At 36.1% G+C, this 26,679-nt stretch overlaps 1 protein-coding gene and 1 long non-coding RNA gene across 3 annotated transcripts; both read left to right on the plus strand.

Moving 5' to 3' along the window:
* The first annotated feature begins 3,098 nt into the window (after positions 1–3,098).
* LOC133734501 (uncharacterized) lies at positions 3,099–4,178 on the plus strand. Of its 2 annotated transcripts, XR_009858370.1 has the most exons (4): positions 3,099–3,174; positions 3,285–3,365; positions 3,475–3,560; positions 4,096–4,178. It is a non-coding gene; the product is annotated as an uncharacterized LOC133734501 (long non-coding RNA). The 2 variants fall into 2 exon arrangements; XR_009858369.1 differs by lacking the exon at positions 4,096–4,178 and having other exon boundaries at positions 3,475–4,068.
* An 11,254-nt stretch (positions 4,179–15,432) lies between these two features.
* Positions 15,433–18,908, plus strand: LOC133732359 (uncharacterized). Its single transcript, XM_062159897.1, has 9 exons — positions 15,433–15,861; positions 15,961–16,147; positions 16,233–16,369; positions 16,601–16,713; positions 16,855–17,098; positions 17,902–18,054; positions 18,184–18,263; positions 18,401–18,450; positions 18,560–18,908. The coding sequence occupies exons 1-9, from the start codon at positions 15,439–15,441 to the stop codon at positions 18,694–18,696; spliced, it is 1,524 nt and encodes a 507-aa protein (XP_062015881.1). The 5' UTR covers positions 15,433–15,438; the 3' UTR covers positions 18,697–18,908.
* The last annotated feature ends 7,771 nt before the right edge of the window (positions 18,909–26,679 follow it).

Raw genomic sequence — 26,679 nt, forward strand, 5'->3', positions numbered from 1 at the left:
ATTTCTTTATATCTAACATAACTTTGGTACAGTAGAACCTCGATAATTTAATACTTGATAAATTAATAATCTCGATTAAATAATATTTTTGGCTGGTCCTGACTTGGGGGCAAAGTGCTAAATTAATAATTCGCTAAATTTTTAAGATAATGTATTTGACGAAGTGGTGTTAGCTTAGTGGTTAGAGCGCCCACTACCTAGGATCTAGGTCCTGAGTTCAAGTCACCACTGGGGTAGGAGTGAAATCCTTTGATCCTCTTAAAAAAAAAAAAAAAAAAAAAAAAAAGACAATGCATTTAAAAAAAAATTCATAGACAGATGCTCTTAAGGAGGCCAGACAGATATTGTTTGTACGGAATAGCTTTAGCAGAGTTGTATGTCATTGATGGGCAATATGAGAAAGCCTTTTCACTATATGCGGATGTAAGTGTTCTTGATGCATAGTCATGTACAGACAACTCTATTTGCAAAGCATAAACGCAATTAGAAGTTGTTACTTCACTTTTAATTACATGATATTATCCTTGATATCTGATTAATTCCTTTGTTTTGCCTTCAGCTTATGAACCCAAATGTATTTGCCTTCATCGAAAAACACAATCTATACGATTCGATTCAGATACCTTTTTTTGTCATTTTAAGAGATCCCTTGTGGGACCCAGTTTTAGATCGTATTTCGGCATCTCGACCGTTCAATTTTTAGGTACTAATGTATAGATCATTTATGCAATTTTTCAGCTAAATTAATGATAGTAAGGTATCGAATTAGATTAAATCAATGAACGAACTGAATCTGTCCAACCTGAACCGTTCGTGTTCATAATTGTAAATTGCAGTTTTGAATGCCTTAATGATTATCAATTTGGCTGAAAATTTTCAGATATGATCTACTCATATATACCTAAAAACTGAATGGTTAAGATGTGAATATGTGATCGAAAAATGGGTCTAATGAGCGATCCCTTAGAATGGCAAAAAAAAAAAAAAAAAGATCCATCACTAGAAGGGCTCTAATATATATATATATATATATACAGATCCTATCAAGAGAGGAGCTCCGCTTTAAAATTAATGTGTGAAGTTCGTGTTTTCAGTAACTTTTCGGTCACATATCCACATCTCGACCGTTCAGTTTTTAGGTACTACTGTATAGATCGTCTCTGCAAATTTTCAGCCAAAATGATGATCGTTAAGGCATTGATAATTTCCTTAAAGCTAGTACGGTTCAGGTTGACAGATTCAGTCCGTCCATTGGTTTAAGCGAGTTAGATACCTTAACGATCATCAATTTGGCTGAAAATTTGCAGAGATGATCTATACACTATTACCTAAAAACTGAACGGTCGAGATGTGGATATGCGACCGAAAAATGACCCAAAACTCGAACTTCACACGTTTAATTTCAAAGCGGAGCTCCGCTCTGGATAGGATATAACATGGTTAGAATCATTGTATGGGTTCTTTGAGCATCTTTAGAAGACTCTCTATTGTGGCGCCTTAGCTATTTTGGAGAGCATGTTATAACTTTTAGCTATCTCGCTCCTAAATATAGAGAGCGGGATGAGGCTCTCTATAATTTAAAACATTCCTTTTAAGTTATTTTATGTAATTTATAAATACATTTAAACTATTTAATATTCATTTAAAAAATAATATAAATTCAAAACTAACTAAAATAGAGAGCATTGATGCAGTCATAATTCTAAAGTGGCTAGCTACAATGACTTTTTAGCTACTTTAGCTAAAATTTGACTCAAAAATGGCTAGCATTGCTAAAGATGCTCTAAGTGGCTCTCTATTATAACTTTTAGCTATCACACTCCTAAATATAGAGAGCGAGATGAGACTCTCTATAATTTAAAACATTCTCTTTGAGTTATTTTATGTAATTTGTAAATATATTTAAACTATTTAATCTTCATTTAAAAAATAATATAAATTCAAAGCTAACTAAAATATAGAGCACTGATACAGACGTATTTCTAAAGTGGCTAGCCAAAATGACTTTTTAGCTACTTTGGCTAAAATTTAACTCAAAAATGGTTAGCATTGTTAAAGATGCTCTAACATCAATAAAGAATTTATTATTCTACAGTAGACAAACTGACAATGTAAATAGACCTACCAGTCTATATATGGGTTTAGGAATTTGTGTTAGAGATGAAGAATTATCAGTTTACTAGCTCATGGCTATTTCATTTTAGGTCTTGTTTGCTCAATCTGATTTCTTATGTGGTTGCTTTGTTGTCTGTGCTTTGGCAGGTCGTCCCACTGATGATGCTAGATTGCAAGCACGCTGATCCTTTATTGATTCAAAATAAGGACTTGATTACTCCATCTCAAGTTGTCAAACAACTTTTGAATGCGAGTGATAAGTGCGATTCCAGAAATTACTTGCATCTATATTTGCATTCACTATTTGAAGTAAACCCTCATGTTGGAAAAGATTTCCATGATATGCAGGTATTGTGGAAGGCTTGACTTGGCGTTTTTTTTTTTTTGGTCCGAAGGCTTCACTTACGTTAGTTATTTGTGTGATGAAGACACATATACTTTATTTATTGAAGCATACTACGTCAAACAGTTTTTGTTTTACGACATATCTAAATTGTTCTGCATATCAGTCGATAAGTTTCTCAAGTACCCATATCTTAAGACTAGGTAAATGGCTACTTCATACAACTAATTCAGCCTACTGCGCTCTATAATTGTGTGTGTGAGTGTGAGTGTGTGTGTGAGTGTGGTGTGTGTGTTTTTTTAATTTCCTAGGTGCATGGAACCCTGTCTCTTTGATTTACGTCTTTCCCTACTTACTCAGTTGCTCGTGTTTGGCTATTACAATACTGTGTGCTGTTCAATGAACTTTAGTCTACATGTTTGCTTGAATGGATATTATCTAACACTTGTGCTGTCCTGTTTTACTGTGGTAGGTAGAGCTTTATGCAAACTATGATTCAAAGATGCTGCTTCCTTTTCTTCGTAGTAGTCAACATTATACACTTGAGAAGGTTTGAACAGTTACATGAATGAGCAATTAGGATGGACTTTAAATGTTTGTCATAAATTGACTTTTAGAAATCGATCGTAGGCAGATGAAATTTCATTCTTGGAAGAATGGGAAATGCAAAACAAGCCCTTGCTATAATCATTAATAAACTAGGGGACATTGAAGAGGTACCTCTTGTTTATCGGATATCTGCATTAAACCTAAATAGATTCTTCAATTATTTCTTGCCTGTTTATTTGATTTTGTTGATGATGACGGCAAGTTTAATTGTGTACAGGCTGTAGAATTTGTGAGTATGCAACATGATTATGAACTATGAGAGGAATTGATCCCGCAGTGTCTTCATAAACCTGAGATGGTATTTATATTAGCTAGTCTCTAGTTTTGTTTATAGTTTGTGCACATGTACATGGATATATCTACAAGTCCTAATCAAGATGCTCTGAATTTCTTCTACTAATTGACAGGTCGGCGTGCTATTGGAGCACACTATTGGAAATCTTGATCCTCTCTATATTGTGAATATGGTTCCCAATGGACTGGAGATTCCTCTGTCAGTTTGATCCTCTTTTAGTTTTACTTTCTTATACTCCCTCCTTTCAATCAATGAATTCTTCGTTTTCTAGAAAACCTAGCAGATATCTGTGTTGCTAAAGAGAAGATAGAAAGCAGTGGACAAGAAATCCACGTGAAAAGAAATTTTGGGAAAACTAAAACCTAACAAAGCTAAAAAACTAGCAAACCACCTAGATAATTATAGTTTAAATAAGCATAAATATGTATGAGTACTTGAACAGTGATATTCGATATTGTAACCCTAATACACTATATTTGTGTCGATAAATTATTTTTGTTTTAAATTTCTAGGTGTATGAGAAGGTTCAATAAGAATGTGTGTGCATTAACATGAGCACATACAAATCAAGTATAGATGTATGCATCTACACATTTAGGTATCAGTAACTATGTTCGAACTTGCGAACCTACCACAACACAAACAAAAGTTAGATGATTGTGTAGGATGAATTTAAATTTGGAGTATTCTTTGAGGAGAAATTTTCATTTACCCTTTGTAATTTACTTTGCAGGCTCAGGGATAGGCTAGTCAAAATTATCACCAATTACAGGACTGAAACATCTTTAAAACATGGGTGCAATGACATCTTTACGGTACCCTAATGTTCCATGTAAATTTGTTGTCTTGCATTTGAATAGAGCACTTTGTGAAAATTCTGATTGTGTAACTGGGGAACATGCTGATATTGTGAACTTCTTGGTCAAATACTACAATGAGGCAAGACATGGAATTTACTTGACCAATGAAGAAGATGAGGCACGAGCAAAAAGGAATGATGGTAGGACTTCTCAAGTGATTGAGAAATCACCTGGTGTGAGAAGTATGGAGGTTAAATCAAAATCGAAGGGTGGTGCAAGCTGTAACGTTGCATGTGTTTCGATCCTTTTTCTATATAGAGTGTTAATGTCATTGTTTTCTTTTGCTGTCATGCTATTGTCACATGACTTGTCTTATGGATTCCACCTACACTAGTGGAATGAATGGGAGTGGGATCACTTCCCCGGAGAGAGTAACAGATTATGGGTATGATGATAGTGATGTGGATGATGATGGTGATGATGGTCCCCAATCGGGTGGCTCTCGCAAGCGTTGTATCCCATGTACTACTGCTAGTGGAACTTAGTGATATGTGCACTCATTTGCGCTTGATTTTCTTGCATGCTTATTTATTTTTTGGGCGAGCTCTGAAGAAGATTGTGGTCATCAGGGTTACTTTCTCAGTGCACGGGCAATTGCATGCACATTTGTTCGAGTTAATATGTACATTTTATTTTAATCTTTTTTCTTCCTTGAGAGTTGATATGTACCTCAAGTGCTTTTGTAAATGGTAGAAATTGTTGGTATGCTGCTGTGATGATTTTTAAGAAATGATGGTTGATCGGCAATGAAATTCCGACCTAGGACCATGAAAACTTAGAATTTGTCAATTTGCTGATTGATTACGGTTCTATCAAATCTTGTGCAATACTTGCTCACGGTTCTGTCAAATCATGTGCAATATTTGCTGATTGTACACAAACTTCAACATAATTAAAGTCATCACTTTGAACCAACAAAACATGGTCCTTGAATTTACTCGCTGATTTTTCAATTAGAACTTTCATATACATAGATAGTTTGTTATAGGTCCAAGAAACTAAAAATTTTACCTGTTTCTCTAGCCAATACATCTTAACTATGACAATTTTTTATATGGTGCCTTATCATAAGTTGGTGTGTAGTTATTGAATCCAACATCTAGACTTCCCTTGATCAAACTTTTTTCTTGTGGAGAAAATGTAGACAATTTTTCTTTCACCAACTCTTTATCTCCATACACAAATGGACCATAAACCGTCCTGAGTTGAAGTCGAAAAGTCTGTTATGCTGCCGCTTTATCTTCCTGCGATTATGAAGAAGGCACAAAGTTTCTCGAAACAAGGACGATTCCAATTTCACCCTTTTGCTTTGCTTGGTATTTTTCTTTGTAAAGCTTAGCCGTGGTGGCATGAGCAAGAATTTGGTTGTGGGCTACAATGTAAGGTTTTATGAATGAATTAAGAGAAAATTTTAAATGGACCTACTGGGACGAAACGTTGCTATGCAGATCCAAACATACAAAAATCATCATGAAGTGAACACTTCCTCGGTGGGGGGATCCCGACTTCATATCGTGAACAGCAGGAATTGATGGCTCATTGATTGTGAACTTATTTCTAACTCTGTCTCCAAATAATTTGAAGCGAAGCTCACTGTAGTCTCCAAAATGATTCATGAAAGAGAGAACATGCGACATGTATATGAAGTTAGTCAACTGTTACCGAAATTAGTGTATTGATGCATATTGTACTTGAGGACTAGCAAACCATGAGGTTAAATATATTTTTCCAAATCATCCGTGTAGAAGGAGAAAGATGTAGAAATATTGGTTCCATGAAAGTGCTTGGGATTAATTTAAGATCTAAGGCTTAAAGCTTATATAAACGAGCGGTTCAAGTAACCATCGTATTTCTCTTCTAGAGATTGTGTCAAGTCAAAGTGCAAAATTCTCACGAAAATTCATTAGGACACAAAATTATATTGATCCATTAATTTATGCAACAAACACAAAAACTACTTAATTTTTGGGATTCATAAATTGTAACTTCAATTCTTACCATTTCTAATCAATTTGTCAATCAAACAGTTATAGTGATCAATATTTTATTGGATAATTCCGCCACTTAAGCTTCCCACCGCATGAGAGTATCACATAAACTTATGACACGTTTATTTACTTGGAATGAGTATGGAGACCAAGGGGGACTAGGTATTACTTCTTAGGAATGGATCCACCGCAATAAAACTTTTCTACCAAAAATATCTTTACGTATTTCAATTAACATAGATTTGTGTCACTTCTATACGTATATTTTATTTTTCTTTCTATATTATTTTTTATTCTTTACATACCAACTACATATACACTTTGATAAAAAAAAACAAAAAAAAAACTACATATACACCGTATAAGAATAAAACTTTCAGATATGTAACTAGATCTATCAACTATGATCATCATATATTAAAGAATGATTCTTATCAAGTAGGGTTGTTTTAATAATCATATTAATTTTGATTCCGATTCTGGATAAATTGTAAACAATATCGCTTATGGTTAATAAACAGCATAATCAAAATGATTCATTCCGATACCAATGTCTTTTCTCTCCCACTCAAGTTGTATACGATTCATGAATTTCTCCATTCCAAATTAGTGAATGTGTCATTATAAAAGATGAGCTGGAGTTTCTCAAACAATTAGTAAAATAAAGCAAAAGGCCATTAAAATGGACCAAGTTACTTACTTGGTAGAATCCTACTCTAAGAGACGGAGAATCTGTACGTAAGAATCTACTGCAAGGTCCTTTGTAGTACTAATATCTTCCTGGATTATTTCACAAATTAAATATATATGAGAAATGAAAATTTAGAAAGGATGGTGTAAATATGTTAAAGTTGTTTAGACTTTCCACTACTCAGATCAATTGATCACCTTGTATCACCATCAATTGCTATAGAGAATTGTCGACGTCTGGCGTGAGGTAGCGGCGGTCGACGACTGGTGTGGTTGGAAATTGTCTTTGGGCTCGGGTTGGGCCATTCTTGTTGGGCCTGAGTCGGGTCTTCTCTTGGGCTACTAGTTTTGGGTTGGGTGTTGATCTAGGCCCTCTTATTTAATTTAGTCATTTTGATTAAAATAATTCCTTACTTTGTTAGGGAGCTATGCTTCTAGTTTTTTAGTGAGCGTCATCGAGTCTAGTTTACTCGGCCTATTTACTATGTAGTAGTTAATAGTTTATAGGCTTCATTTCGGAGCATGGAACCGTCAAATGATTGGACCTAATCTATGTATCACTGTGCTACTACCACAAACTCTTTGTCTACCCCTTGATGGTAGAGGGAGGATATGTAATGGCCCTTTCTGGCTTTCGATGAATGATAGTCGCCCTATTTGGGTTTGTTCAAAAAAAAAAAATTGCTATAGAGAATTGTCGACGTTGTTTTGAATTCTAAATCTAATTGAAAAGGCTTGTTTTTATTTTAGAATTTGATGAATTATAGACATATGATAAAGTTAAGGGAGAGGTCTTAGTAAGCCATTTTGAATTGTGCTTATTCTTGTCAAAGATTTGTTATGTGTTCATCCATCAATCATCCTATATTACTTGAATAAAACACTCAATCCTAATGATTATAGCCATGAGAGAAAAAGGAGGGATAACTTCAATCATTTTGTGGGTGGTGCAGGTATTATATCTCTGTCTGCTACAACAAATTAATAACTAGAGATACTCATCGGGAGGTCGATCGGTCATCCTTTTGCATGAGAACAAGTATGCTTTTCTAGCTGAAGCAAATACCCATTTTGCCAATGACATTTCTAACACTAATATTGTTGACCTGGTAATGGTCTTGTGACTTTTATTTGATATTATGTAAATTGCTTGTACTTTACTAAGCAATTCTATAGTACATACCTGTATGACACAAATACATGTACTCATTGAAACAGCGTTCCATGGAAAAGGGTCTGCAATAGAATTTGAGTTCAAAATAAACTGCCATTTTTGCAGCCTAACTCATTGCATCTACCGTTATTTGATCCATACCCTAACCCTAGTTAATTCTTTTCTTTTTTTCCGGATTCAACCCTACGAATAAAAGGGTCTGTGAAACATATATAACTGGATCATGTGCCAGATATGCATCTTTTTCTGGTGGATTATCTAGAAACCAGATAGATATTTAAGTGGCATGGTCATGAATGTCCAAAAGGAATTGAAGGACTTTTGAACACCATATATATAAGGTAATTACTTAAAGAAAAGGAAACATAAATAGTGAAAGCAAGATAGATAGTTTCCACTTGAAGTGTCGCCACTCGAATCTGGATCATTGAATCTTCAATGGTTGGTCCTCAAACTTGAACCAGAAGAATAGTTGCGTACATCACGAAGAAAAAGACTTGTAAACGAATAATTGAAGTGTAAAAACAAAGTCATCCCAATGGTACGTAGTGGAGTTAGAACTCCGATCCTAGTAGAAAATAAATAAGAAAAATAAAAACAAAGAAATTTGTCGATGACCTTCTGGAAGTGGTTGATCGAGCTTCTTTTCCAGTCATAATCAACCTGCAAAACGTCTCCATCGTAGTTTAAGATTGAGACAATACATGAGTTTCTCAGAAACAAATGGGGAAGGTCGAAATTAAGCTCATGCACTTGAGATGAATCTGGATTTCCCATTTGGTTAATTTTCTTTTTCCTGGTCTGACACAATTTTTCTTCTATTGATACCTCCACACGTTCAGATTTGTTGTAGGAGGGCACCTTACCAACCAAACTGGGTCCCAGAATTTTCTTTTTCCTACTTTAACGCAATTCTTCTTCCATTGCTTCTATTCATACCTCCACATGTCTAGATTTGTTCAAAGACACCCCACTAATCAAACTGAGTCCCATAATTTTCTTTTTCCTGCTTTAGCATAATTTCTCTTTGGTTACTTCTATAGTTCTATTCATACCTCCCACGTGTTTAAATTTATTGCAGAAGGACATTCTACCAACCAAACTGAATCCCGTAATTAACTTTGAAATGTCATGGCATGAAACACTATTTTTCCAGGAATTTGCATCCTTTAGTTTTCAACCTTTTTTTTCTGTGGATTTTGATTCTCTACTTTCTAGATGTTCATGAAATTCCCACATCAAGTGAAATTGATGTTTTGGGGATTTTTTTTTTCTCAACTGCTTTGGTGAATAATTAGAAGATGATTCTGGCGAGTGGCTAGTATTTGATTAGACTATTGTATACCAATTGACCAAGGAAAATGATAACCTTTCCAAATTTTGGAGTATGACCCGTAATTTTAGAATGGAAAATGATTGTTAGCTTCAATGAGGCTTAAAATTTGTGGCGTTAATCTTAGGTGTCATGTTAGGTCATCTACACACATGGCTTCCATCTTAGCTGAAAAAAAAAAAAAAAAAAAAAACCAACATAATCTAGAGTCAGTGGATTTTAGAAGGATAAGATGGTCTTTTTTTTTTAGTATTACATGGCATGATTTGGCAAATAAGTGATGTTGGCTTTTTTTTTTTTCTTTTCAATACACACATGCTTAGATTTATAGCAATTTTTTTCTTTAACCAAGAATAGAAAATATTCCATATAATTCGATCAATAGATTTGCATAACACAAGTATATAAATTCGAAGTTTGTTGGGTTCCTGTAAATTATGAAAATATAATGTGAAAAATACATATTCATAGGAATGTCAGATTGAACGTTAGATTTGAGTTTATTATTCTTTTGTTTGTTTGTTTTTTTCTTAGATTTAGATTGTAGATGATAATTAATGACGGTCTCTAACATATGTATTTTTCAAATTTAATATTTTTTTTATCAAATATACAACTCATATATAATAAGGGAGCTTCTATTCATACCTCCAAAATTGGTATTTGGACCTCTCCACTTAATAGACCTCCAATTTACTTTTACAAATAACCAATATGCTATCTACACTTCCCTAATTTTTCCAAAATGTCCATCATCCAATAAAATTAATAAAAGTCTCCTTCAAATTTTGAACAATTCATAATCCTATTTTACCTTTAAAAAAAAAAATCTCCAGGTGGTAGTCTCTCTTTTTCAATTAATTTTGTCCTTTCTATTCTGTTTCTTTCATTCCATATGTAATGTTTAGTCATTCTTCCATGAACTTGTGCATGTGACATTGAAGAGTCCTATCAAAAGCTAGCTAGGTACTATAGAACATATGAATATGCATAATCATCTTATCATTGTTCAAAGGTCAAACATAAATCCTCATATTTCTACTAGATAACGAGGTACAAATTTCTATGTAGAAAACTGACAGAAAAAAAAAATTAAAAACCTTAAAATTTCTATGTACTTTCCTCACATTGCATATCGTCTTCATGGTTGTTACATTTTCTGGATCTCGTTTCTTCAGGGCAGTCAAAATGTCATTCGGTTTCATCACACTATTTGTCATGTTCACCAACATTGCATATTCTTCCTTAGATAATATCCCAACATAAGAATGACCATGAAGGGATTGGGAATGAGGATGATTATGTACTCCGCATGTCACCTCCAACATCCATTCATTTCCAACAATATTTAGGCCCCTCAATGCAAATGGACACCCACATTTTTTTGTACCACTAGCCCTTGGGCGCTTTTTCTTTTTACTAGACCCGTCATCTTTTTCCTTGCTCTCTACATTAAACTTTTTAATATTGGTACTGGATTTCACAACACACTTATAGTCACCACCCCGTTCACAACAAAATCTCAATTTAGGTCTTTTTTTCTTATTTCCAACAGCACCTGTATCATATCTCTGAATGATAATTAATCACCATATTATTCTTCCTACCAACAGAACGAACCCATTGAAGTAATGCACCTTTACTTTTGAAAATCTGCACAAACCATATATATATCATTTAGACTTTTGCATACAACTCTTAGTCCAAATAATTCTATATATACCCTATATACATGTATATTGCAAGCTCTGCAAACAAACAACTCTATAATCACATATATAAATCATTTGGACTTTTGCATACAATTCTATAACTCTATACGAGAAGGCTTACCTACATAATCTGCAACCAATTTAATTACTACAAGGCACCTATGCAAGCTCTGCAAACAACTAACTAATTACCATCAAAGGTGCTAGCCTTGTTATATAGTCATCTGATATGCCCATCATTTTGCTTTAATGTTCATCAAACATACAATTAAGGGATCGAGAGCCTAGCAATGATGGGATTTATATTCTGTATACTGAATCACAATTTTTTTTACCTAATATATGGCATGTGTTACATGTGTATGAACAAGGGAATAAAGAGAATTATATATATAAATATATATATATATATATATATATATATATATATATATATATATATATATATATATATGATTTACACTTTTTCACATACAACTGTGAATAGTATTCAACGTCACTCACCTGATTAGTTGTAAATTGCTTGGTATAGTCTTTTGTGGACTCCAATCTAACCCCACTTTGACTAGATTCATTGTGTTCTTGTTGTTGTTCCTGAAAGTAAATAAACTTTGATAAAAAAAAAAGCCAAGAGGAGAAGAATGAATGACCAAAAATAGCTAATTACAATACTTGGTAAAATTTTGAAACTAGTAGAGACCAAATAATTCTTTGTTTTCAATTCTCACAATTTGATATCAGTATGTTTAGAATGTTGGGTGTGCAAATTCTAACTATATATCTGGGTTGGCTAGGTACCATTCTAACTATCATAGTTTGGCTTTTGTTTTAGTTTGATTTATGTTATGCTTTCTTACTATGTTTCTTCTGGCCTTTTGGTCTTTGTGTACTGCTATTGTATTACCAAAAAAAAAAAATAGTCTACCATGCTCTTCAGTCTATGAAAGTATAGTTATAAGAGAATTGAAGTGGAAACAGGAAACAAAGAAATCCAACAATTAGATAGTTAGATAGCACAATAGCACCAACCTTTCAGGCCATTCAAAGATAGCACCGAAAATCCTACAATTATAGAAGAGTAATTAAATAAAAGGCCATTCAAAGAAAGATCAAACACAACTAGATCCTGGACTCCCTAAGGACAAATACGAATCCTTTTTTCCAATGGCCTGCACAAAAAAATATGGTGCCAAATCGAACCATTTAATCAAACCAAGAACCAAATTCCAACTTTATGAAGTGGATGCTTCTAGTTTTGAGTACAGTAGTACTAATCAAGAACATCATATACATGTAATCAAGCTGCAGAACCAAAATTCCAATTTTCTCAAATGGATGCTTCTAGTTTTTAGTAGCACTAATCAAGAAACCAGAGTTAGACATTAGTACGATACAATGGTTAGTGATTTTAGGGTGAGGAGAAGGTTTTCTCCAAGTTGAAGACTACTAGACGTAAGAAGAGACTTTTTTTATTTTTATTTTTTTATCCCTCCCATCTTTTTGTGTCCTTGGTGGTAATTTGACATGGGTTGACAAAGTCAACTATTACTTGAAAAAAAAAAAAAAGAGGTCTAAGGGCTAGTTTGGAATTGCTATAACTTTTTAAAAAAACTGCTGCTGCTGTGTTATGAGAATAATTACCTGTGAATTAAAATAGTTTCGTATTTGGTAAATAATATTTTTAAAAGTGCTGTCAATACATAAAACAACTTCAGAATGTGTTTTGATCCATAGCAACTTCTAAAACCAACCTTTGGGCTGCTTCTAAAATCTGCAGCCAGTGACATATAATTTTCAATTAAAGCTGTTTTTTATTTATTTACCAAACACAATAAAATCTAAAATTTTAAACAAAACCTGATTTTTTTAAAAGCGAAGCAATCCCAAACGGGGCCTAAGTGAAGCAATCTAAAATTTTAGTCTGTGTGGTAGTATTCTTTACAAAGGATGACTCTTCATCTTTTTGATGTGGCCGAGATTCTAAACGGTTAAAATCTAAGCTACACTTTTCCAACAATCTCCACAAAAGTGGCGAATGAGCCTCACACACAGGGGTCTAATAATGCCAATATTCCCCTCACTTTAGCCACCCAATAAAGGTGTATGGGTTTTGTTGGCGACGAAAAATTCCAAAGGGGAATTTGATTCACAAATGAATGCAGACTGGAGCAGGAGCTGACCAGGGATGATGAGAAGCTTCCTTCGTCGTTGACTTGGAGTTGACCGTCGGCGCAAAGGAGAGAGGGGGTACCTGCAGAAAACCCTCCGACGCTTAAGTTAGAAACTGTTTGAGTTGTATGTACGTAATAGAAAGAGTTAGAATCCGATATCTTACTTGGTCATCGTGCCCCCTATTTATAGGTGAGGGAGTGCTTGCACCAAAAGTCGCGTTTAATATCGCATTAATACCTGTACTTATTATCGTCATCATGCCGCGTTAATAACCTGATTTATGATTGCCATCACACCGCATTATTTATGATCGTCATCATGCCGCGTTATTTATGATCGCCATCATGCCGCGTTTAATAGCCTCCTTCATTGTAGCATTTACAATGGTAGTTATCATCGTATTCATGATCGTCATTACTCGTACACTTATGACTACGTTTAATTGTCATGAAGGTGGTTCAAAGTAGTGGTTGATTACCCCTACAGGTTTTAATTCAAAAAAATGTGTGTGTGGTATTGTTTCTTATATCTCAAGGATGACTCTTCACTATTCTGATGTGAGATTCCAAAGGGCTCAAAGAGGCTGGCCTGCGCGCCCTATTTGAGACTACTAAGGCAGGCGATGGACTCTTTCATTAGGGAAGGGAAGAAGGGGCTTAAGTAAGCAGCAGTCTTAATTGCATCAGCCCAAAACATCTTTGGCAAACCTACGTCTATCCTTGCTAAGCCAGATTTTCCCAACATTCAATTAATGTTAGCCATTTTTTAGTCAAATTTTAGTAAAAGTAGCTAAAAAGTCATTTTGACTAGCCACTTTTAAAATACGATCGCATCAGTTCTTTATATTTTAGTTAGTTTTGAGTTTATATTATTTATCTAATGAAGACAAAGTAGTTTAAATGTATTTATAAATTGCATATAATAACTTAAATGAATGTTTTAAATTAATAAAAATAATAAATAGCCTCATCTTGCTCTCTATATTTAAAATCAAAATAACTAAAAATAAAAATATAGTCATTTAAGAGTGTGGTACAGCTGCTAAAATTGATAAAAAACGAAACATGTTTTTCAAAATAATTAAGCAATTAACATAGAAAATTGGCTAAAAATATCTCATGCGCGCGTTTATGACAGTTGTGTCGCTTTACAATGCAATTATTGTTATGCTGCTAACGCAATTACTGTTATGCTGCTAAAAGATGGAGATTGGGGTGTTCGTATATAAGAAATCAATCTCTCTCAAAAGAAAAAAAAGTATATAAGTAATCAATCAATTTTGGTTTCTAAACAAATCAACCATCGACATGTCAATTCTTACCAACCCGGATCTTGTTTGTTTTATATATAATTGAATTCCTAACATACAGAGGCGGAGCCAGAAATTTAGTATAGGTATGGCACTTAAATTTTTATTTCCATTAAACTTATATTATTAAATAAAATAGTTTCATCATTCTATTTTAATTCATCAACACTCTTAACCACTTTTATGGAAATAAGAACTCCCCGCAATTATACAAATACATGCATACAATAGAACTCTAGTTAGCTAACACGCAAAATATTTTACTTAGCAGGAAAAAAGAAGAAACAATAAAGATAACTAGTTCTTTAGGTAGGTGCATAGGACAAAATTCACTAACAAATAACAATTAATAGTTTAGTGGCTGTGATATATAGCAGAACCACATATATAGTTAGAAACCAAAATTTGACTGGGGCACAGGACCCAGTAGGTCCTCACATAGCTCCACCACTGCTAACATACGTACCATCCAATCAACTTTTAATTAAATTGTAAAAAAAAATTCAACTTTTAATTATGAATTGTTCTTAAAATATCATCTAATTAATTTTACACGATCAGCTCACCACTAAAATTCAAACTAGTGTTTTTTTTTTGAATAAAAATTCAAACTAGTGTATAAAGTATAAACAATTAGTCACATCGATGAATTATATGATATGGTCCCTATATGAACTATTCATTTTTTTTTTTTTCGAAGCAAATACATTAACTTATCTTTTTATCCCTATAGTCCAAGTCAATAAATCCAAATACAATTTTTTCCATTTGTTGAGATCTTGTAGTATATATATGGCATTCGAAACACAACTGCTGCCCTCCAAGGATTTGCCATACCATGGAAATGAAGCAACTGACATTCTCACTCCAATCATCCCTTCTACTAATATCTCTTATATTTGTCACAACCTCAGTTTCCTTAAAAATTCCAAGGCTGAGTCCAACTGGAGGGCAATTTATACATGGTAACTATTGGACACAAAGCCGACCCAGCGAAGCTTCATCACCTGCATTTGATCCCAAAGATTTTCAGACATTTTATTACAACCAAACACTTGACCATTTCAACTTTAGGTATGACAGCTTCAATACTTTTCAACAAAGATATTTGATCAATTCCAAGCATTGGGGTGGCACCAATATCAGTGCACCAATACTCGCTTACTTAGGCGCAGAAGAATCAATTGATGTTGATATACCGATTATTGGGTTCCTACCTGAAAACGCCATTCACTTTCAAGCCCTCCAGATATATATAGAGGTACATTCTGTATGAATCTGTTGTAAGACTGAGATTATCGATTAGCTAGCTGTATTATACTTATGTATTTCTGAGACTTTAGTCTTTTTTTCTTATCAGCACCGGTACTATGGGGAATCAATCCCATTCGGATCCAGGGAAGTGGCATTTAAAAATGCAAGCACTCTTGGATACTTCAACTCAGCCCAAGCTATAGCAGATTATGCAGAAATTCTCATACATGTAAAGAAGCAACTACATGCTGAACATTCTCCGGTCATTGTTATTGGTGGCTCATATGGTGGAAGTGAGTGACTAAATGTACACTTCTTGAAATTACAACTGTTACATTAAGGGCTCGTTTGATAACATATATGTATGTTCTTTGACAGTGCTTGCTTCATGGTTTCGACTAAAGTATCCCCACGTCGCTCTTGGAGCTCTGGCCTCATCAGCTCCAATTCTATACTTCGATGACATTGTTCCTCCAGAAACAGGATACTACTCCATTGTCACCAAGGATTTTCGAGTAATATATTTCTTCCTTAATTTCTTTCCTTCTATAATTATACATAAACTGCTAGCCAGGTGTACGTACCCCATACTGGCAATCTGAACGTACCAGAGCTAAGCAAAAATCCCACTGACCAATCTTTTAATTCACAGTTGGCTAGGGTCTAACACAAGATAATTTTTGCACGCTACTATTTTCAGTTAATTAGTGCATAAACGGTACCTAATTTTAATTGTTTATGGACAGGAAGCGAGTGAGACTTGCTACCAAATCATAAAAAAGTCTTGGTCTGAAATTGATAATATTGCTTCTAAGCGTGAAGGCCTCTCAAGTCTTAGCAAGAAATTCCGAACTTGCAGGTACATCCCCTGATAAGTTTCATATATTGTAATGTGTATAATCATTTTTTTCCTTAAAACCTAATTAGTGAATAATAATAATATATTCAGGTGATTATTTTTGTGATTTCCCTTTTGCGTTCTTGTTTTGCCATTAAATAGACCGTTGACCAAGCCGTCTGAGCTCAAGGACTACTTGAAGTCGATGTATGCTGGGGCAGCTCAATACGACCGTCCACCGAAATATCCGGTTACTGTAGTCTGCGGTGGCATTGATGGAGCTTCATCTACAGATGATATTTTGACAAAAATATTTGCAGGTGTGGTTGCATATACCGGAAACCGGTCATGCTATGTCAACCAGCCCAGAAACCTAACAGAAACAGACGTGGGGTGGCGATGGCAGGTAATTGATCAAATAATTAATTTATTTATCAAGCTGTACTGTTTGTTAAGATAATAGTTGTATCTGAAAGTCAACCCTAATACATAGACGTCCACGTACATTTGTATTTTTAGAGCAAAAGACACAATATATTCATCATGCTGACTATTCTATGGGTCCATGGTACATGATGAAAAGCTAGCTAGCTTTGAGGTCACAGAATTGACAGGCCAGGGATAATGCTTCTTCTTGCTTAAGAAATGCTTTTGCAATATTTTTTTAATTTTCATCTTTTCTGAAAAGGGATTTGCAATCCATTCTAAGTTGGGACTTGGAAGTACGTTTGCAATATCTAAGAAGTCATGCATCAGGCCAAATTTCTAAAGCAACAGCTAGCAATTTCCGGCCCATTAGTATTGCCTTGATCTTGTTTCACAACGTTATTATAGCTTGCATCAAGGCCAAGTTTCTAACAACTTGTAACCACCACAGGTGGTCGAGTTGGTAAGAGCCTCCAGATGTGGAACCTCCACACCTGGGTTTGAATTCCGCCAATGCTTATTGGAGTTAAATTCCAATATATTCTTAGTGGCCAGGGGGGAGGAAGCGTTATGACATGATCCCCCGGCACGGATTAGTCTCTAGGCCTAGGAAGTCTTTGAGGAACCGTGTGATCTCGATCAAAAAAAAAAAAAAAATCTAACAACTTGTGAAATTTGATAAGATTGTTGTTTTATTAGTAATTACAAACTTTCATTTTCCTAATTCAAATATGTTTGAAGATGGTTAACCACGATCCACCTATTTGTTTCTTGATTATTTAGACATGTAGCGACTTGGTGATTCCCATAAGCGTGAACAACGACACCATGTTTCCACCGTACAAATTTGATGTCGATGAATATATCAATAAATGCAAAGCAACCTATGGCGTCCCTCCCAGGCCTAATTGGGTGACTACATACTTTGGAGGCCATGTATGTAATGCTGTTACTTTCTTATCATTGCTCATAACCTATCCTAATTCTTTTACTTTGCTTAATTCATACGAAATGCATGGATATATATGCTAATATTGATACAAGTGTGCAAAATATGTGATGCAGGACATAAAACTGAGTCTCTCCAGATTTGCTAGCAACATCATTTTCTCCAATGGGCTAAGAGACCCTTACAGTATTGGCGGGTATGTACGGATACGAAGATGACTTCAAAACAAATATAAATGTTTCAAGTTTATCATTTTCATTCTCTTGATAAAACAACACGATTCAAGATTAATAGTACTTGACTAAATTTAACATTGTTTTACTCTCATGATAGCGTTTTGGAAGACATATCAGACAGTGTGGTAGCTGTCCATGCAAAGAATGGTATGTATCCTTCCAAATTCATTTGTTTGGAGTACACCATGTTTTGAGTTTTAGGGAAGCACATATTTTCGTTTTATTAACTACCCAAATTTAAAATTTACTTTTACAGGGTCTCACTGCTTGGATATTCTCACCTCAAACCACACTACCGATCCAGACTGGTTGGTCAATCAGCGGAAAAGTGAGGTCAGAATCATCAAAGGATGGATAGCTAAATACTATGCTGACCTTCAAGCTCTCCAATAAGAAATACCACGTTAAATAATATAGTTCGACAAATCCAGATTACGCCTACCCAAAATATCTCTTTGCAAACAAGTAGCTCCTTTTTGGCAAGAGATAACAACAAAGTGAATGTCCTAGGAAAACAATAATCACCATCTTAATTTTCATTTGTAAATTTCTTTTTCAAAGGATCGACAAGAGTTATAGAAATAATACACTTTAATTACGTCACATTCTTGGTCTCTAGTACCAATCTTATCCCTGAAGTTTCAATCGTTTCCACCTGAATTAATCAATGTGGTCCTTCTTGATTATAAAATATCTTATCATCTTCAAAACACGTTTGCCATTAAGTTCTGAATATTGTACCTTTCCCATGCAATATCTGAATCATTACAACTGTGTTACTTCAGCTAGCATTCGTTCGATATATTTTTGTTTTTTCTAATAAGAGATTGACTAAATGAAAGTAAAAAGAGAAGTGAGAAGAGAGATAACACATAAACAAATGACAGAAAGGTTCAATATTTTAAGGGTAGTGATGGGGGGGGGGGGGGGGGGGGGGATTATACTAAATTTTTTGAAGCCTTAATCTTATGTGGCATGCTATGTCGGTTTAGATAATTAGTAGGGAAAATTTCAAGAAGAGTACATGAAGTATTAGTCATTCTAACCTTTCGTGAATCAAGTTTTGTTAAAATCAAAACGGTACATCAAGTTCAAATTTCTACCCAATTTGAGTACATGCCGTTACGGACTCCGTTAACTTTATGTAATTATTCATTTATTAAAGGGTAATATAGTATTTTTACAGTTTCCTCTCTCTCTCTCTCTCTCTCTTCCTTATCAAGAGCTAAGAACTTCTTCAAGTTCCTGGGCTTCGTCTCTTAGTTCTCTCCTTCATTGCTAGCAGAGCGATGGAAACCAATTCCCCATCATCTTCTTCACCTCCATCGCCCAAATCTAGGGTTAGCGCTCTTCTAATTTCCCTAACCACTCGTTTACAAACCCATAATCCCTATTCACTTCCGTCATCTTCTTCTTCTTATTCTGCATCAATTTCATCCCCACAGCTTCAACCTTCAACCACATTCCTAATCTTGATCAATTATACTCCAAACTCTACAACGACGTCGTTCCCAAATCGGAGACAGCCTCTAAGTGGTTCCTCACCACCTTCTCCATCTAAGACATCGTAGTTACTGCACCAACGATTGGCTTCTCAATCAGACTCAGAAAAGCTCCGATGACCACAAAGCTCTCATCTTTCTGCCCAACTAAATAGCTCGACAGTTCCTCACCACTTTCTTTCTCCATGCTGCGACTACCGCATCTCCTCCACTTCCAAATCCACACCCACCAAACCAAACTACCCTGTATTGTTCTTCGCTGCTCTATTGGGCAAGTACCAGAAAGGAAAACACAAAATACCCATTGTAGTGGAACGCACTTGCACGCGCCTGAGAGAACAAAGAGTAAGTTTTGTTCCTTGTCCGGCGGCGAGCCCTTCCGCTGTCGTCGGACGGACCTTTGTCGACCCCGTGTGGGTCTGGTGCTAGACCGGGCTCCTTGATAGATCAGATTGGGGAGATCGCAATGACTGTCGGTAAGGTGAGGGAGAGGGAAATCGCGGAGGTTGGCTGGGATTGGTTTGCTAATTGCAGGCCCGGCCGGCGGAGTGGTGTGCTGTTGCAGATTCGGAGGCAGTTTGATGGGGATGAGGTCGGGGCGGTATGTTGTGGCTCGGATCAGATTGTTCAGATCTGGGTTGGCTCGTTTGCCTGCGATCTGGGTATGGATCCGATGTATAGGGTTGCTGCCTCCTTGAGGATTGATGTGGCTGGCAGAAAGTTGATGGTGGCGGTCTGGCCGAAGTGGTGTGGTGGTTGCGGTCAGTACGAAGGGGAAGGAGAGAGAGAGAGAGAGAGAGAGGTGCTCAATTTAGTTGGGTTTTTTTTTTTTTTTTCCATCATCCTTGAAAAGACGGATTTACCCTAAAAAATTTGACAGAAAACACATTAATTAACAGAGCATGTAACGGCATACACCAAAATTAGGTTGAGATTTGAAATTCATGTACCGTTTTGATAGTTTCGAAAGTTGATTCACGAAAGGTTAGAATGGCCGATACTTCATGTACTGTTCTTGAAATTTTCCCTAATTAGTATCATAAAATAGGGAACGGATCAATAGCTATCTCGTTTTTAGTTAAAATTATACTTATTTTTTTGAAATAATCATCTCAAGGATTTTCATTAATAAATGTAAGGTCAGAATAACCATTATATATCATTCCGCTACTGTCAACAGATAGACAAGAAGTTTTGATGAAGAAAACATCACTGTGATGCATAAGATAGGACAATTCATTCGACAAATCATGCTCACTTATTTAAAGTAAGCCTATCAAGCTAATGAAAGAAAACATAGTAATAGGCAGAGTCAAAATAAATTATAGAAACTAAATTTTCTCCTTGCCCTTATAGGTAGGCTAGGAGGTTTTCCGGAATAGAGCAAATTCAGGACTTCTTTGGCTTGTACTTTCTTTGACTTGGAGGGGTTTTTATTCTTTGACCTTAAAGTTCTACCTCGTTTCTTCTTAGTAATCAACTAATCACTATCAGTGCTATTCTTAGGCGTCTTTCTTGGCATCATTACCTCTCTTAGGACAAGCATACCTCCTGGAGTTTCAATTAGTCCCAGAGACTTAGTTGTAAACCTAGAATGAAACTCCGGCATTCTGACCTTCTTAGGCATCACTCCTTCACTTATGTCATCCAGTGCAACATTGAATAGGAATTGCAGCTTCTTTGGGGAAGGGTATGGGGACGCAGGCTTGCCCTGTGTCAAATCCTTTTGCACCTCATCTATAGGTACCAACGTTAAGGTGTCATCACTGCTAGCAGACAAGGTATCTGCACCTGTATTCAGTATAAAAATCGGCCTTTTTGGTTTATTGCCTCCCTAATATTGAAGGTAGAATAAGTGTTTGAACATTGTGAAACTTAAAAGCACCATTGACAAACCTGTTCTCCTCAAAACCAATGAAAGGCTTAGTTAGTTGCAAGCGCTGTGCCTCTGTTGCCTCAATGCCTTTGCTCAATGATTTTTCAACAACTTGACAAATCCCCTCCTCATGATAGATAGGGTTGCACTTTCTACATTTTCCAATTAGATTTTCAAAGAAAAAAACAATCTCAGCTACAACTCCAGAAGCTAGCATTAGGGTTTTTTTTTTTTTTTTTTTTTTTTTTTTTTTTTTTTTTTTTTTTTTTTTTCGGGAAGAAAGGTTTGGAGATTTCATGCGCAACATGAACTCGAATCTTACTAGACGTATCAAAAAGCTACTGATCCATGTCCTGATAAGTCTTGGCAATGGAGGCAACGTTCATGATCGTACGCTTGTCTTTTAGGGCTAGAGGGATGTTACTGATGCATACCCCAAAAATAGAGTCTCTATCAGAATAGACTTAGGTGCTGCTAAACCATCATAGGCTTGTATATTCATCGGGGCTTTATTGAATTACCAAGGACCCCTTTTAAGCACTTGTTTCTATCTCTGTGTTGATCGAAAGAGAAAACAAATCGGTTTGGAGTCCGATCTTGAACCTTGAACGTTCCATTGAGTACCAAATGTGTCTAAAATGGCGCTACAAATCCATGCTTCCAAAAGCCTTCTTCGTCAGCAGACGAGCCAGCAAGAAAGCTTGGGAACCCTGGACGATGTCATCCCCAGCCAGAGCAAGAGAGGTAGAAAAATTGGCTGTGACATCCTCGATGGTAGCCATCATGCAGTATAGAAGAGTGTGAATGCCGACTGGCTCAGCGTTAGGGTTTTTCTTAGAGAGCAGCTGTAGCTGTGTTAGGGTTTGTTAAATAGTTAAAATCATACTTCAATTATAATCTATTGGATTTTATAATTATTGGTGGTTGAGATTTAATAAAATTCATTATTTCTTTTATTTCTTTTTTTGAGAGAAGGTGAGTGTCAATCCATTAATAGTAAAATGTAGGTAATATCATACAATAGCTCACCTAAATATTAGACTATGACAAGATTGAGCCATTCCTAGATAACCCTAAATTAATCTAAAAGTAACATGTTGGTAATTAAAAATTCCGATTGGATTTTGACCATGAACAAATTGAGAAGCTTCTTAGAATCGTTGACCCAAAGTTTGACCGTCGGCTCGAAGAGAGAAGGGGGGGTACCTGCATAAAACTCTCTGATGTCTAAGTCAATATCTCTCTTAGTTGAGTATAGTAGAATGACTCGGAATGAGATGCATTACCTTGGTGTCGAGCCTCCTTTATATAGGCAATAACATACTTGGTCAACAAGTCATTATTTTTACTGCTTTTATGGCTGTATTTACTCATGCAATAATTGATTGCTGCACTTATAATGGTTAATCCCTGCACACTTATGATGGTTAATCATTGTGAATAGTTATTACCGTACTTATGATCGTAATCATTGTCGCTTTCATGGACGACATTTACCGCCGTATTATTGACCGAGTTAATTGTTATAATTATGGGTCTAGAATAATTGACCACCCCCACATAACATCACCCTGGGAATAATTCCAAAAGTAACCAGTAACCTCACATTACTAGAGAGAACTCTGAAACAACACAAGAACTAACCCTTATTTATTCATGAAACCCTAGGACCAACCTACGCAGAGGGGGCATCCTAGGGCAACCTATAGGCCAAGTGGCTTGAGATAGAGCATAATAGGTCAAACAGTAGGCCCAAGCTAGCACACCTAGCCAGTGGGTCAAATCAAAACCCGAATAAAAGCAGCTCTAGCAGTATGGGTCGAAGGCCTAGACCCAATAAGATGGGATCCAGACTCAATCCTATGTTGAGAAATCTCGCAACCTGGATCGTTGTGCCAGCGCACACTTCCTAATTGTGGGTTGAGAAAACCCCCTTGCAGCTTCAAGTGCCCATCTGTCGCTTAGGTTGATGCGTCAGCGCCTTCGTCAGCCACCACCGCTATTGCAAGGGCCCAAATACCCACATGCAGGATCAACTCCTTGAATCCACCATGCAGCCTCTGTCATAAGATCAGACCTAAACCTTAGCCTTAAAGCCTCCGCATGACAAACATCAGATCGTTTGAGAGAAGATACACTTGTCGCAAGTACGTTGACGAGAAACGCCGAGAGGATGCATAGAATGTCATCGAGGCACCCCTATAATGCTGTCATTGAAGAGATCAGAAAGTAAGGACTCCTGATCAACTGGGAAGACATGGGCAGTAGGAAACTCTAGCGGCCACTGTCGTAGAGAGAGATAAGAGAAAATCATCCTGTTTTTTTGCCAAATATTACGCTGTTGCACTTCAGTTCATTATTTCTTTGTCAATTACACAAAATTCATATAATTAAGACATAGATTTTTGAATGACTTAGATTTGAAAAATATCTATCACCTCTCTCTCACGGTCTCACATCCCAACTTTTGCTATAAAAAAATAGCTTTTATAGGTTTTTTTTTTTTTTTTTGAAGATGAAAATATACCACTTGTTTGCTTCAATTGAGAACATCTTTAGCAGACTCTCTATTTTGGCTCATTAATTATTTTGGAGAGCATGTTTAGCTTTTTATCTATTTTAGCAGCTGCACCAGACTCCTAAGTGGCTCTCTATTAATTATAACTTTTAGCTATTTCGCTCCTAAATATAGAGAGTGAGATGAGTCTCTCTATAATTTAAAACATTCCTTTTAGGTTATTTTATTCCCACTTACCCTGTTTAAAGTAAAATGACAGTTTTGCCCTTCACTTAATTAATTAATTACATCTGCCTCTATGTCTCTCTCCTTTCTCCACAATCTGAACTCTCTCTCTCTCTCTCTCTCTCTCTCTCTCATTCCTCTCCGATATGCTCTCTCTCCGTCTCTCTCTCTCTCTCATCGCTCCCTGATCTCCAACTCCGGCGAGGTTCCGCTGCAACTCGCAGGTGAGCTCGACCGCGTCCAACCGCCTTGCCGATGCGGGTCGACTTTTGCCCAGATTCTGCTGCAGCTCAACCAAGCTCGGCCGGCGCTGATAATGATGACCACACGACGTCTTCGATGGCCTCCTGGACGCCGCCGGTGCTCGACCCAGGTTGTGGCAGAGGAGAGAGGTGATTGGGTGCCCAGAGCTTTTCTCTGGGTGCCCAAATCAATTTCTAGCTTCTTTTTTTTTTTTTTTTTTAAGTAACGGGACAGAAGGAAAGAAAAAAAAAAGTTTTGAATGTCTATTGCCCTCTAATAGACGTCTATTACCCTTCTATTGGGGGGCAATAGACGGCTATTGGGGGCAATAGACGTTTTGAATTTATGTAATCTCCTTGTTTTTTTTCTGTAATCAAAGTTTATTTTGTCTAAATTAGGGAGATTAGTTCTCATTCTGGCAACTGAAATTCCTATTAGGGGCAATAGACGTCTATTGGGGGGCAATAAACGTCTATTAGTGGGCAATAGACTATTGGGGCAATAGACCTCTATTGCCCTCTATTGCCCCTCTATTAGGGGGCAATAGATGTCTATTGGGGCTAAAAAAAAACTTTCAGACAAGATTTTCATTCCGGTGGGCGGCAGCCGGTAACCGGAATCCGGCGAAAGTTGACCGGACTCCGGCGAAGTCTTCCATGGTTTCTCTCTCTTCTATTTTTTCTCTCTCTCTCTCTAAGTACAAAGGGGTGAGGGTAAAATGGTATTAAAAAAAATTTAAAAACAAAAAAAAAATCTTAATGGGGTAAGTGGGAAAAAAATCTCTAAAAATGGGGTAAATGGATAAAAACCCTTTTTTTTTTCCTGCAAATCATGAGGTTAAAGAAGGAGATAGAGAAATATGATTTAAAGGTGAGAGAGAGAGAGAAATAGGTCAAGGCAAGGGCGGAATTACATGAAGCCCCCCCCAACCTTAAAATCCTAGTTCCGCCCCTGGATCCATTTATAGGGAAAAAGTTTTCCAACAGCCCACCAACAAAATAAGTTTCTCAATCAGCCCGTTTAACCCAAAAAAGAAGTGCAAAGAAACGATTTTAGGCTCAGCTCAATTAATACCCCATCCCAACTTGGCAACTTATAATAGGTAATTTTTTTTTTTTCGAAGACGAAAATATACCACTTGTTTACTTCAATTGATTGGGTTTGTATATCCTATATATTTTATTAAAAACGTGGAAGAAGTGAAGAACTACATTAGTTTTAATAATCTTTCTCTTCGATCTTCCTCGAGAAGTTACTTTGTTTTTTTTTTTTTTCCTTTTTCCTACAAATCATGAGGTTAAAGGAGATAGAGAAATCATTCTCAAAAAAAAAAAAAAAGATAGAGAAATGAGTTTTTGAGAAAAATTTAGTCACCGTCCCCAAATTATGCTCCCAAGGCCAATTTGATACCTGAACTCTCAAAAGTATCAATGTGATACCTAAAGACATATTTTGACATTAACGTGATGCTTCCGTTCAACATTTGTGACAATTCCGTTAAAAATGATCATGTGTCATACATGTGACTAGATTTTTAAGGGCAAAGTCGTACTTTTACACCAATTTTGTTTATATATATATTAAAAAAAAAATGTATGCTTTTCATCTTCAACTTAGACAAAAAAAAAAAAATTCAACTTAGACCATACAACAAAAACCGAAGAACAAGAACCCCCAAAATTCTCTCTCTCTCAAAATTAAACTGAATAAGCCCCAAAATTTCATTCTCAAATCGGAGACCAAAATCAACCATGGCAAGTTCCGTCAGCAGCTTCAAAGATTTCGAATTCTTGCAATTTGAAGACTTCGTTCAAGACTCTCTCTGGGAATTCATCGACCTCTCCGACGCCGACTCCAACAACAACCTCCCCACCCCAACTTCGACGCCGAACCACCACAAAACTCCGAGCTCATTGGGCCCAACACTTCATTCGACTCCCCAATTGCTTCGCCCGTCGCCGACCCAATCCGAGCCCATACCCACCGTCGTCAGACCCCTCTCGTTTGCCTTC

This window comes from Rosa rugosa, chromosome 2, assembly GCF_958449725.1.
Source record: "Rosa rugosa chromosome 2, drRosRugo1.1, whole genome shotgun sequence".
NCBI lineage: Eukaryota > Viridiplantae > Streptophyta > Magnoliopsida > Rosales > Rosaceae > Rosa > Rosa rugosa.